Source organism: Cynara cardunculus, unplaced genomic scaffold (assembly GCF_001531365.2).
Source record: "Cynara cardunculus var. scolymus isolate 2C unplaced genomic scaffold, CcrdV1 Un_Scaffold_311, whole genome shotgun sequence".
Lineage (NCBI taxonomy): Eukaryota > Viridiplantae > Streptophyta > Magnoliopsida > Asterales > Asteraceae > Cynara > Cynara cardunculus.
Genome location: NW_020200570.1, coordinates 273,075 through 287,908, shown reverse-complemented (window position 1 = coordinate 287,908; position 14,834 = coordinate 273,075). Strand labels below are relative to the sequence as shown.

Genomic DNA, 14,834 nt, shown 5'->3' with positions numbered 1-14,834 from the left:
GAGATGAAGAATAAATTGAAAATATGCATATATAAAGAGCGTACGTGATAGTGTAATTGTCTACTATACATATCAGTTTAAACTCAACAATCATAATAAATCCAAGAAATGAAAGGATATCGGGTTCATCGGGTTGGGTTCAAATAATAGTAACCTAATATCAACTCAATACCTACAGTTTGAAAATTTTACAACTCGATTAGACATCGGGTTACTTCTGGTTGAGTTATTTCGCGTTGAGTTGATCGGGTTGGTCGGGTTTTTGAGCACCCTTATATGTAACTGTTGTTTGTTGTGCAACTAATTCTCCATTAATTACTCCAGCAATCATTTTCATGTAATGGGTAATTATTCTTGCATTCGATATGGAAGTGGTTACAATTTTCTAAGTTTTAAAAGGGGACTGTTTCTACAAAAATTGAACCGAAAAAGTGAGATCAGTCTTGATTTAATTTCGTTATACCCTTGCATATTTGAGTTAAAATATAACTTAAGTAAAACGAGCTCTTACGCAATCTTCACAAGTGAAGGTTGCCAAAAAACACTTAGGGGCTGTTTATTTTTAATAAAAACGCTCTTAATGTCCTCTTAAGTCTGAATCGGTCAGACATAAGAGGATTCAGTGTGTTTGTTTTTTTTTTTCATTTAAGAGCTTTTTAAGCTCTTATTAGGTCTGAAAATTTAAGTGGTTGAGAAACCTCTTATTTCAAATGGTCGCCTACCTATTCTGATCTCTTTGCGCTCGATTTCTCTGGATCAACTCTCCTGTCTTGATCTCTCATCTCTCAACCCTGTCAACTGTTGATCCATATCAACTTTCGATCTCTCATCTTCAAACTTCAGATTTCAGACACAAAAAACAAACAGTCTGATTGATTCAGATTTCAGACTTTAGCACCACCTCTTAAAAATCAGAAGTGAATTCAGACTTCAGACTTCAACACCTCTTAAAAAACAAACGCCACCTTATTGTGTTGTTAAATGACCCTAACCATTTTTCTTTCTTTATCTGATCATCTTTAATGCCGACACCGTATCATACTTCAGATATCAAAGTTGACGCTAAATTACTTCGATGGAGACACCAAATTATACGTTATTAAATTTAGTGAAATGAATAGTAAAACACCATTAAATATAATTTATCATCACAACCCATAGCACAATATAAAATCATGTTAAACTTTATAATTTTTAATAATTTTTTTAAACGCATAAATGAACTAACGAATGTTTTTATATTTTTTATAACCACTGAATGTTAATATGTTTTAATAATTGTTGATACGAAAAAAATTATTTGTTCCTGATTTGGATGATAAAAATCGGATATTATATCTGAAAAATGTCATATTTTCCTAAACCACGTACTTTGACCGTTATTTTGTCATTTAGTGGCCTATGATTTGACAGCGATTTGACGACGATTTTATGATCTATTTTGTTTTATTACGTAACGGTGGATGTCGGTGATCGGTGATCGATGGATAATCATGGATGTCGGTGAAGGCTCGGTTTTTTTTAGAGGTGCGAGAGGATGTCGGTGGGGATGGTGATTATGGTCTCCCGACCGCCTATTTATATAAACCATTATGTAATAAGACAAAATACATCGTCAAATCGGCATCAAATTATAGAAACTAAAAGACGAAATAGCGGTCAAACTACTTAAATCAAACCAAATCAGATAAAAATAATTTTTACGTGTCCACAATTATCATGGTTTTATTTTATAAACTATAACCATGAAATTTGGTCCTAAAAATATAAAAAGAACAGTTTAAATATCGTCTCCTTTTTATTAAAAACACCTCTTAATCGATAAGAAAAAAATAAAAAAAATTGAATCACCCCCGGGGACGATTGGGTGACGTGGATCGCCCCCGGGGGTAGATACACGCAAAACAAGGCGCATAGTGTTTTGTACTCTAAATGGATGCATGTGGGAACCACCAAATTGATTTTTGAATTTATTTTTTGCACTTTTTCGGTCAAACAAAGGGGGGATCGCCCCCCATGGTCAACGATCTCCCCCGGGGGCAATCCGTGTGGACATTTTCGCAATTTTGGTAAAATCTTATTCTTTCGTTAATATATCAGGTGTATTTTTGTTATTTTGGTGATTTTCTCTAGAAAATATTAACATTTAGTGGTTATAAAAAAATTATTTTTTATAAGAAAATATAAAAGTTGGCGTTGGTTCATTTATGTGTTTAAAAATTAGTAAAAATTAGTAAAAATTATAAAGTTTGATGCGATTTCATATTGTGTTAAAAGAGTTGTGATGGTAGATTGCCTTTAATGGTTACGGGTTGTGAAAATAAAAGTGTTTGATTTTATATAGTAAAACGCAACTAAAATAGTCATAATAACAGTCAAAATCGTCCACCATTTATTGGAAAACATCATTTAATTGTCAAATCGATTTCCTCACTAGAAGACAAAATAACAGTTAAACGTGTAAGTCAAATCGCCCCCGTGAGAAGATCCTGGGGTAGGTAGGGGCGATCCCACTATTTAAGACAAACCAGATATTTGATCCCTCAAATCAGATACATGTGGACCCCACAAATCATTTTAAAATATTTTTTATGTACTTTTTTGGGTCAAAGAGGTTGGATCGCCCCCTTATGATCAAATCGTCCCCTGAGGACGATCCATATAGTTATTTTGGTAAAACATGAAAAAATGACTATTTTATTAATATATCAGGTATATTTGATCATTTTGTTGAAAAACTCAAACTATTTTTATGTGTATTATATATTTTTTCAACATCATTAATTATATAAAGAACTATTAAAATGTCAAAGAAAATATATTACTCTTAGATGTTATTTCATACAAACGTTGAGGTAATAACAGAACGGTTTTTATCCAAAAATCCTGTGATTTAAGAGTATTTCTAATGTAAGGTTTTTATAAGTAAAAAATATAATTTCTTAAAAGAACCACCGTTAAAACGAGTGTTTAGAAAAATAGTACATCCTTCGAGTTATTGTATACTTGGAACCTGCAAAAATTGGTTTTATATATGAATTCTTAAGAGCCATTTATCAAACACTTATTCGGGTAAGTGAATACTGAGTCACATCATCTCACCGGATAAATATAGTAAGAACCAAGAATCTTATCCGGTAAGAGCGAGACAAAGAACAAGAGTTTATCAGGTAAGTGAGGACGAAGACTCTTATCACGGTAAACGCTTACAGGGTAAATTGTTGCATACGATACCGTTTTGTTGGACTAAAATTTTACCCGATAAATAAATAATATTATTAAATTTTTCCGACAAACACTTAACGGTGTCCTTTGAGACGATAGACTCCGAGAAAATATCCTTATTTATAACAACCTCTCGTCAACGATGCTCTTGCATCCAACAAAACCAAATCCGATACCACTCGTTTTGGGAAACCTTTTATTCCTCCTGCCAAAGGCCTCGTCTTTTCTCTCTCTGCATGTGAACACACTCCAAATTCCTCAATTATTTTATTCGCTTTTCACAAGAATTAACCACAAACCCATCTTCCATTTCTCGATTTCAGAAAAGGGTCGTCGGAAAATCTTAAAAAATCCCGATGACGATTGGAGCTCGTGATGCACAGAAGATGGAGCTAACAGTGAAGGAATCATTAATGGTGAAACCATCCAAACCCACACCGAACCAGCGGCTATGGAACTCGAATCTTGACTTGGTTGTGGGTCGGATCCATATATTGACCGTTTATTTCTATAGACCAAATGGGTCTTCCAATTTCTTTGATTCTGGGGTTCTGAAGAAGGCTCTTGCCGACGTTCTTGTTTCGTTTTTTCCGATGGCCGGACGGCTGGGTAACGATGGAGATGGCAGAGTTGAAATTAACTGCAACGGCGAGGGTGTTTTGTTTGTGGAAGCTGAAGCGGATTGTAGCATTGATGATTTTGGTGAGATTACGCCGTCACCGGAGCTACGGAAGTTGGCGCCGACGGTGGATTACTCCGACCAAATCTCTTCCTATCCGCTCTGTATCACACAGGTATATCTCCATGTAATAATTCTTTTTATTTCCAAACAAGTCCCTGAAGTTCCATTTATAGCATTTTTAGCATCATATATTTGTCATATAATAGCAACTTGGAATATACAACATTTGGGGGGTTTGGTTGGAATATCCAAAAGTTTAAGACTATAAATTTTAGTAATTAAAAAGTAGAAGGGTCTTGCTGTAAATAATTTGCCAGCAGTCACGTGAGAGTGAATTGGCTTTGTTTGGATAAGACAGTGTCAGCAGAATTCTGTCACCTTCCTTAGTCTTGTCGTCATGTACCTAACCGAAGAATTGAGAAAGAACTATCAAAAGGAAAACTTTATATCTGTATTATTATAAAGTATTTGATAAAAATTCTTAAAAATCATTTTTTGTTTTGAAGTATTGTTTATTGATGTATATTATTTAAAAAATATTACAAGTAAATTATGCATATATATAATTTATTAAAACTTTATGTTTGAATTCGTGTAACTAACTGCAGATAAACATAATAAAATAGAAGATAAATATCTTATTTTAAATATAAAAAATCTAAAATATAATTAGGATAATCATTGAGTTCTAATATACTACAATCTTACGATACCGTTTTAATATACTACACTCTTAAAAAGTTGAACATTTACATATAAGGGGTTATTTGCTTACCTCTTAATAGTTCCATTAGAAGGCAACCGCTGAATTGTTAAGAGATGAATCTTGTTTGGTAAAAAAAAAAGTTTGCCTCTTAATGATTCTAAAATCCTCTGAATGGTTTTGTATCATAGGTCTCCCTTAATCATTCAGCACTATTATTCCATTGTAAACAATTACTGAACAATCTATTTCATTTTGCACTATACAAAACTAATATAATACGAAGTATTTAGTTTTTACTAATGATTGAATGTACAAGTCATCAATGCATGTTTGTGAAGGTGCAATTTGTTTTGGTCTTAGGTTACACGCTTCAACTGTGGCGGGGTTTCTCTCGGGTGTGGCCTGCACCATACGTTATCCGATGGACTCTCGTCTCTCCACTTCATCAATGCATGGTCCGATAAAGCGCGTGGATTGTCGGTTGCGATTCCACCGTTCGTCGACCGCTCCCTACTCCGTGCCCGTGACCCACCGACCGCCATGTTCGAACACCTCGAATACCACTCCCCGCCATCGCTCATCGCCCCGTCACAAAACCAAAACTCCACATCCCATCCTAAGCTTGCTTCGACCACCATGCTGCGACTCACATTGGATCAAATCAATGGTCTTAAATCAAAGGCCAAGGGCGATGGAAGCGTGTACCATAGCACGTACGAGATCTTAGCCGCACATCTATGGCGATGCGCATGCAAAGCGCGTGGACTATCAGACGATCAACCAACCAAACTGTACGTGGCTACAGACGGACGATCAAGATTGAACCCTCCCCTCCCTCCAGGATACCTAGGAAATGTCGTTTTCACGGCCACTCCGATTGCCAAATCAGGCGAGTTTAAATCCGAGTCATTGGCCGACACCGCTAGGAGAATCCATATCGAGTTGGCTAAAATGGACGATCAATATCTCAGATCGGCCATCGATTACTTGGAATTGCAGCCAGACCTGACGGCCCTCGTACGAGGGCCTACCTATTTTGCGAGTCCAAATCTGAACATAAACAGTTGGACTCGCTTACCGATATATGAATCAGACTTTGGATGGGGTCGGCCCATTTTCATGGGACCCGCAAGCATCCTTTATGAGGGCACGATTTACATCATACCGAGCCCAAGCGGCGATCGGAGTGTGTCGTTGGCGGTGTGCTTGGACCCCGATCACATGTCTTTGTTTCGAAAATGCTTGTATGACTTCTAGACCCAATCGTAAGTAAATAAGTTAGAGAGTAAGAAATGAGTGTACATGTAACGAGCAAAATAAAATAAAGAGGTAGTTATTCTGTTTTATTTAATGTGATTTTTTCTTTTACTACAATTTAAAATATATGTGTTTTACAATATGTTTGTTTCATATGTATTCAGTTCACAATGTGAAATCTTTTTGGACTGTTTTTGAAATAAAGAATATACGTAAAATGTAATTTCATATTGTGAACCGAATACATATGAAACAAACATAATGCATATAAACATCAACTAAAAACAATATGTAAATTTTTATTAGTTATATATAACTATTAACTGAATGGTAGTTGGATGATAATTTGATAGTAATTGGATGGTTATCGGATTGAACCGATTCGGTTTTATTGGATGATGAGCTGCCATTCAAGAACCGATCAATCCAATTTGGATGTTGAAATTTTGGATCTGATCCGATCCGGTCCAATTACAATTAAATATTCAATTACAGATCGGTTGGTTAAAATTGAATCAGATGACTTTTTACACACTCCTGGATATGATAATATCTGGGGAATGATGAATTAACAAGTCTCCGAATTTATTTTTAATAAATAAATTATTAAACTTTCTTATTTTGAATGTTTTAAGTCTTTCGATTTTTTCTAAGAAAATAAACAATTGAGTTCTTAGAAATTGGTAACCTACATCATTTTAACCCAAAAGGCTATATGTAACCGACTACGAAGATTTAAAGTAAAAGAAAAGGTAAATCACTTTTATCGTTCCCAAATTTTACATCATTCATATCCTGACACTCAACACCATCGTTTATTCGAGATAAAAGTTTAAGCAATCTTAAGGACCGTTTACCAAATGTTTACCCGGATAAGCGCTTAGCAAATCACATTACCGTATCGAATGAATATAGATCAAGAATCTTATTCGGTAAGAGGGACACAAGGACCAAGAGTTGGTTTTTCAGGGCATGTTTAAACTAAGGGGTAGGGGTTGTCATTTTGTTGGCTGAATCTAGACAACTGAGGTTTTTTTATGTTCGTAATTAAGTCACCTCCTATGCGAATAAGTCATAAGTAAACAACTTAATGGTGCATTTGGTACGCAAACATGACAGGATAGGACAGTTGTTCAACGGATTGATGTGAAGAAGACGGAGGGTGAGTGAAATGCGTATTAGGTTTTCTGAGGGGTATATTTGTCAAACATGTCCTTGTTCCATTTTGTTCTAGAGGGGTAAGGGTGAACGCACATGTCCCATGTGTGTTCTACTTAGTTCCATTTTGTTCCGGATAAAGACACGCCAAACATGTGACAAGTGTGTCATGTCCTGTCCCACCCTGTTCCACGTCCCAAACGCACCCTAAAAGAACTGTGCAAATAAGCCAATTTATCTATTAAGCTCATTAAGCCACAAGTAAACAACTACCAAGTCATGTATGGATTAATCTGTTTGTATAGATTGAGAAGGTTCTTTTAAGACTTTTTCTTGGATAGAACTTGAGAAGAAACGTGATTTTTAGTTGACAAGTGCATGTTTGCATAAAGCTTTTCCCAAAAGCTTACCGAATAAGTACAAAAAGTAACAAGTACTAAAACCTGAGGAAAAAAATCTAAGGAAAAATAAATCTAGAAAGTAATAAAACTTGGTACAAACTATGTTTTAATTTCTGTGGTTTGTTGAAAATTTGTTCTTTTCATTCCTGTAATATCGATATTAAGGTTTTCGTTCATGTGATTTACAATTTATTATTATGTTTTTTTTTCTTTTTTCTGTTAACCTGGATGTACAATCCGCTATGCGGCTGACTAATTCCGGGACGATGGCCCGCTTTACGAGTAGCCCAGAGTCACCGCGTTTGAACCCCCGATGCCACAAGGGGATTTTTATTCCTCGTTGGATTTGAACTTGAGACGTCCAGACACTTTTGATCTTTGGAGCTCAAACTCAAACCAATCAGACACCACTCTTATGATTATTATGTTTTTCTTTGAAATTCACAATTCATTGTTGTTTTCGTTTCTTATGCTTATAGTGAAACACTCTCAGAGTAGGCATCTAGGACCATAACAACAACAATAATATTGGATTGCAAACAAGAGGGACGAATATTGTTATTTCAAAAACACAAGGATGAAAGTCACCATTTTAACAAACCATAGAGATGAAAAATGTAGTTTACTAAGGGTTTACTAAGGGGACGTTTATCAAACACTTACTTGGTAAGTGTTTACCGGTAAATTTTAATACTATTATGTACTTACCGGGTAAAATTTAGTCCACCAAAACAACATCGTATGCAACAATTTACCCGGTAAGCACTTACCTTGGTAAGAGTCGTCGCCCTCACTTACCGGATAAAGCTCTTGGTCATTGTCTCGCTCTTACCGGGTAAGATCTTTGGTCCTTACTATATTCATCCGGTGAGTTAATGTTACTTGGTAAGCGCTTATCCGGGTAAGCGTTTAGTAAACGGCCCCTAAGTTTTAATATTACCAAGGGGTTAGGAGCATCTCCAACGTATTCCCCAAAAAAATTTCAAAATAGAGAACCAAAAGTCAAAATCTCAAAAAATAAATACATTAAGGGGCTGTTTGTTTGGCTCTTAATGGTTCCATTAAGAGCCAACCTCTTAATCGCTAAGAGGTCAAGGCTGTTTGGGAAAAAAAAAATACTCTGAATGGTTACATTTTACCTCTTAACCATTTTGCATCCAGGGGCTCTCTAAACCATTCGGACTCTTCTTTTTCCATATTTGCCCTCTCCCCCAACATTCCTCACATCGCTCTGTCGCCTCCTCCCCCCACCTTACGAATACGATCGCCCTCTCCCCCAACCAGAGTGTCGTTCGTCGCCACCGTCGTTCGTCCCCACCGTCGTTCGTCGCCACCGTCGTTCGTCCCCACCGTCGTTCGTCGCCACCGTCGTTCGTCCCCACCGTCGTTCGTCGCCACCGTCGTTCGTCCCCACCGTCGTTCGTCGCCACCGTCGTTCAAAGACCCTCCCCCACCCTCTCGTCGCCGGTCGCACAGCCCCTCCCCCACCCTCTCGTCGCCGGTCGCACAGCCCCTCGCTACTCATCTGCCTTCACCATCGCCGTCGCCACCTTCTTCTTCACTTGGCTGGCCGTTTACCTTCTGCCTTCACTTGGCTGGGGTCGTCGATGGCGTGGGAGATGGTTAGATGATTCTAGGGTTGGATTAATGGAAGCCGAAGGGAGATGGGTTTTTGTTGGATAAGGGTTAAAATGGTAATTTACTATTATTCAGAGAACAATTACCAAACAACATTATTTCATTCAGTACTTAATCATTCTGACCCTCTTAACCATTTTGACCTCTTAACTATTCTGCACTAAACCATTCAGCAACTGCCAAACAGCCCCTAACATTCATCTCCAACAAATCTTCCATTTTGGAGAATCCAACATTGATTATAATATTAAAATATTTCATTCATATATTAAAATTTTATTTCTTTCTTCAAAAATAAAATTTCAAAGTTTCTTATTGATGGTTTTATTCAGTAATCATTTTCTGGGTTTTCTCCATATTTGGAGAAAAAACCCTTCTCTCACATACTTTCGCCGTTTCGGAGATAGTTTTGAGGAAGCTGTTGGAACAAAATATTGACTCAAAATCTCCATTTTCTTCGTTATGGAGAAATGTTGGAGATACTCTAATAGGAATATATGGGAATTCTTACTTTCCGGAGATGAAAATTATGGCTTATATGAGAATTGACACATGACATTATATTATAAAAAACCAAACAATATCTTCTATTTCCAGTCTCGTTAATTCCGTCACTGTTGTGGATCTTGCACAACTTCTTCTACACGACTTCACGCAAGTACGAAGTTGCTTGCTTTGCACCGAAATTCGACTGGTGCAAAGTTGCAAACTGTGTGACGTCATACCCTTTTTTGCAGAAAGACCAACTCATATGATTATTATTTACAATGAAAGTAAAAATCCACCAATCCATTAGATATACCAAGTACATAGACAAGAGGATGATGTTCTTGATACAACAAGCTATATCACAACACAATTCATTAGAAAAAAAGGCATGCAAACTATATGCAGACAATCAAAGAGATGAACATTTTGCAACTTCTTCGGAATACGGGCAACAAATCCATTCCATTACCTCTCGTTGTGAAATCAAATACGGAAGGCATCTGTTTGAAATCGCTCATCATACAACCTCCAATGGCCATATCTTTCAGTATGGAAGACTGACCTGGGAATATAGAAGTTCGGCTTCTTAATGTTCTTCAATTTGGTCAAATTCGATGCAGCATTTGCAATATCACGGCTAGTGACGTTAACACAACCAGATAAATCCAAGTACTCGAGGTTCTTACACCCTTCAGAAACCAAAGCAAGGCCTTTGGCTGATAACTTAGAGAATCGAAGCTCAAGGTGAAGCAATTGAGGCATGAAGTGTCCAATTGCAGCAACTTCGGAGTCCCCATCTTGGGGGCATGCGTTTAAGTAGTCAGTGGGTACGATTCCTATGTGTTGTGAAGGATCCAACCAATTCATCAGGTTACGCTTCAGGGTTACGATTTTGGTGCATTTTCTTCCCAACATGACTAGAGATTCATGAGATATTTCATAGCAATAGCTTATGTCAAGTTCCCTAAGTTTAGGGCACCCAGATGCTAGGTTTACCATGGATTCATCGGTAACATTTGGGCAGCTCTTGATCGACAATACTTCAAGATTAGGGCACCTGTTGAACGTAGGTGATCAGTAAATAAAGAGAAAGCTAAACGGAGAGGAGATGAGCTAGTGTAACAAGATATGAAAATTGCAGAGAATATGAGGAAATATAAAAGCATGTGAAGGTTTTTGCTGACAATTGTGGTACAAAATAAATTATAAAACATCAGAATGCAGTAAGTAAACACAAAATGTATCAAACATGCTAATAATATACATACATATATATATATATATATATATATATTCGTTCATTTTAATAGGTGATTTCTTGGATCTTCTAAAAGCTATGCTGATCAAGACCCCGTTTGTGATTGCTTAAAGACTGAAATGTTTATTTATCAGCACAAAATATTTGGCATGATGATGTTAGTAGGGGGAGGGGGACTTTCAGCCATTACAAGTAGCATACAAGTTGGCTTATTTGGAGGAAAGAAACCAATTTGTGGTGCTTATACTTATAGGCCCATGTATGATCAAAACTGAAACCATGTAAATCACCATTTTTCCTACCAAATGCATGCCTATTATTAGTTGCTTATAAGAAGTTAACTTTGCATTTCAAGTACACCTTTTACTGTACTGGAGCCTAGCCTATTGAAACCAAAATATGAACTAAAATCACCACCTAATTAGGGCCAATCTTATTTAAAAAGATATATATTTTAAGCATGATTGTAGTAATAAATATTACCCTCTATTTCCAGATTGCTTTTGAAAAATGGTATCCCTGATTGACATGCTGAACAAGCTGTATGGACCTTTGTACACGAATTTATCATATGATGTATGAATATGCAGCATATACTTGGTAATATGATATGAGTACAAGTGTCTTTTGGCATCTTAACTACCTACAAATACAAGCTTCTCTTAGTAAAGACAACTTGAGAGTGTATAGTGGCATACATTTACACAATCAAACACTCAAATGTGTGAGCTACTCAAAATAATCTGTTCCGCAATGATTTATACAGATTCAATCTATTCAGGAAAAGTTCAGTAGTTAGTAACAGTAATGGAAAGCAGTAGATTTCAATGGAACGAAAAGATAGTGTGTTCTTTCCTGCGACTACCATTTATTATTTGCTATATCAACTAAAAGATCCCAAATTTACCACCAATATATGCCAAAAATCATAAAGATGAAATATAACACCCAGTTTGATTAATCAAAATTGCAACCCAATGAAACAACTTCCAATTCCATCAAAACAAGTGAGGCTGACTAATTAGAACTTACAGGTAAGGAGAACACAATTTGGACAAACATGGTCTTCGTAGATTTTAAAACAGCTGATACAAGAAAAGTTTAAGTTCTGGTTATAATTTATAAATAAGCATGTTCTCAAGTAATCTAAACGTTATATTTAATAACTTCTCTTTTCTTTTCCTAGGCTTTTATGCATTTCTAGTTCAAAGTACCCTTTTTTACTCTTCTTCCCTGAGAAAGAAGACACTTTTCGCCATCAAAAACATCAAACTGCTTATCAATACCTTTTGCACCCAATTCTTTTATAGAACATCTTCAAGAAATACGTATGCTTGTGACTACCAAGCACATTTTGAGTTACCTGCATTATTCATTCCCTCTTAGCTTTATGTAAAACAAACTAGTTACTTTCCTCTAATCGAACAGAAAGCAGACTGTTAAGATTGATTCTACATCTGCTCAAAGCCTCCGAATACTATTTTGTAGTTTATTGTAAAATCTATGGTTGTTTGGAAGTCCTGTAGAAATTGAATCACTCAAATTCAGGTTTTCTATTCCTATATCAGAGAATTCGTTCAGACAAAACCAATCTGGTTCTATTTTTACTTCTGTAAGCTAGCACGTTATAGCCATTCGATGTACCCCTGGCTTAATCTCTAGTAGTATTCAGATTCTATATTTTTACTATGAAATAAAATCGCACATCCTTTCTGGATGGCTAGCTTAAGGTGAAAGCGTAAGAAGAACTTTCGAGGTTATCATAATTTAGGGAAGATCTCAAAGGAAACCTAGATTGACAAAATCATACCTTTGAGCAACGAGAGAAAGCGATCGATCAGAGCAGTGCCTAACCCTAATCTGAGTGAGACCTCCATCGCTCCAATTGACGACAGATCGGAGCATGTTATCGACTTTCCTCTCGAATTGGGGAGTCCACCAGCGAACTGATTCACTGGGACGCGAATGGAAAGTCGATTCTAGGTCGAAGACGGAGTGAAGAGAAGAATCCATGGAGGCCTGAAGCCATGACTTGCAGACAAGCATGGCACCTCGCCATCGATCCTCAAAAGTGAGACGGGTAAGGATGTTGAGGAGGCACTCGTGAGTCAACTCGGCCCAGCCGGAGTAGAGTCCTGAGTCGTCGGCTTCTTCTTCTCCCTGGTGGTTGGTATCGACCATTGGTGGTTCGTTGGTTGAATTCAATGGCTTTTCCTCATTTATGTGAATCACCAGTTGACGAACTCAATGTGTATCCAGACACATGTCACTTTTGACCTTCACTTTTATTTTTATTTTAACCATGGTTAGTTATATGGTTTTACAACTAACCATACAATGCTAGACCATCAAAACTTAGGGGTTATTTGTTTACCTCTTAATAATTTCATTAAAAGGTAACTTTTGAATCGTTAAGAAGTGAATCTTGTTAGACAAAAAAAAAATCTATCTTTTAATGGTTTTAAAATCCTCTAAATGATTTTGTATCATGGATCTCCCTTAACCATTAAGAGCCATAATTTCAATGTACACAATTACCAAACAATTATGGGGTATTTGGGATTGCTTATAAAAGCTGTTTTTTAACTTATTTCAGTCTGGCACCGGTGATAAGCTGTATTCTGGTGTTTGGATAAGAAAAAAAAACTGCTTATACTGGTGTCAAACCAGTAATAAGCTGTTTTTTGATAAATTAATCCTTCCTGACTTATGAAAAACTGCTTATTACCAATTTACAATTTTAACCTTGTTTTATTTAACTCCGGTTTGATACCATATAAGTTAATAAGCACTTTTACAACAAAAAAAAAACATAAGTTGTTTTAAATAAGCAATCTCAAACATTTCATTTTTCACTATCATAAGAATCTCTCAATCATTCTGACCATTCAATCATTCTGCACCAAAACATTTATCAATTGCCAAACAGCCCCTTAGGTCCCATAAATGGCTCTTGGGTTTCAACATCAAACTGCCCGACAATTAAAGAAATCTTTTGTATGATGAGTTGACCATTGAAATGATAAACCTTTTGTATGACGAGTTGAAATTGGTTGTCATTGATTTGTCCCAACAGTAGAGGTGCGGAGGTAATACATATGAGTGACGTCCCGGGTTCAAGCCTGGGCTGTGCTCCTTCACCAATAGGATGCATACGCTAATTTACATCCCACATGATGACTGTGGGACCGATGCGGTGGGAGCTCCTCAGACGGTTAATTTTTTCAAGATGACATGTTGTCAAAATTTAGGTTGTCATTGAACAACTGATGTGTAACAATCGTACGTAAGATCATAATCACTCACTGGTAACAACGTATTGATATGACTTATTTTTAAAGTTGCTTATTTATTTCGACATTTAAATGCTAATAAAAAATTAGGTTTTTACTTAACAACCATCAAGTAACGATCAGAGACCATGTTCACCGGGTATCTGATCATTCTGTATGTAATGTTAAGATAATAGATTGATTGATAAAAAGAGGGAGGGAATATAAGGGATTGTTTACCGACGCTAAACGGGTAAACATTTATCAGTTAAGAGATGCTTACCAGTTATGCAATTTTGATGGCTAGTAAGCCCAATAAGGAAACTGACTAAGAGGTCGTTTACCAAACATTTATCTAGTAAGTTTTTATCAAGTTACATTACCTTATTGCTAAATATGGGAAGAACCAATAATCTTACCTGGTAAGAACAAAGACAAAGACCTAAAGTCTTATCTGGTAAATGAGGATGACGACTCTTATCAGGTAAGTGAGAACGACGACTCTTACCATGGTGGACTAAAATATTACTCAGTAAGTAAGTGATAGTATTGAATTTTGCCGATAAGTTCTTACCCAGATAAGCGTTTGGTAAACGACCCCTAAGTGAGGGTGGTGCTTCTTATGGATGGTAATCAATAATTAATATTGGTTTTGTCATCCGAACTAATCCAATTAACATTGAACATCTGATCCGATCTAATGGATAACTGGATGATATCGATTCATCCATTGGATATTAGTACTAGT

At 36.4% G+C, this 14,834-nt stretch overlaps 2 protein-coding genes across 2 annotated transcripts; one reads left to right on the top strand and one right to left on the bottom strand.

Moving 5' to 3' along the window:
- The first annotated feature begins 3,349 nt into the window (after positions 1–3,349).
- Positions 3,350–5,956, top strand: LOC112501602 (shikimate O-hydroxycinnamoyltransferase-like). Its single transcript, XM_025105273.1, has 2 exons — positions 3,350–4,019; positions 4,974–5,956. Exons 1-2 carry the CDS (start codon positions 3,582–3,584, stop codon positions 5,868–5,870), a joined length of 1,335 nt encoding a protein of 444 aa, XP_024961041.1. The 5' UTR covers positions 3,350–3,581; the 3' UTR covers positions 5,871–5,956.
- Positions 5,957–9,828: 3,872 nt separating this feature from the next.
- Positions 9,829–13,044, bottom strand: LOC112501601 (F-box protein SKIP1-like). Its single transcript, XM_025105272.1, has 2 exons — positions 12,625–13,044; positions 9,829–10,613 (listed from the first exon to the last, which is right to left on the bottom strand). Exons 1-2 carry the CDS (start codon positions 12,993–12,995, stop codon positions 10,040–10,042), a joined length of 945 nt encoding a protein of 314 aa, XP_024961040.1. The 5' UTR covers positions 12,996–13,044; the 3' UTR covers positions 9,829–10,039.
- Between the last annotated feature and the right edge of the window lie 1,790 nt (positions 13,045–14,834).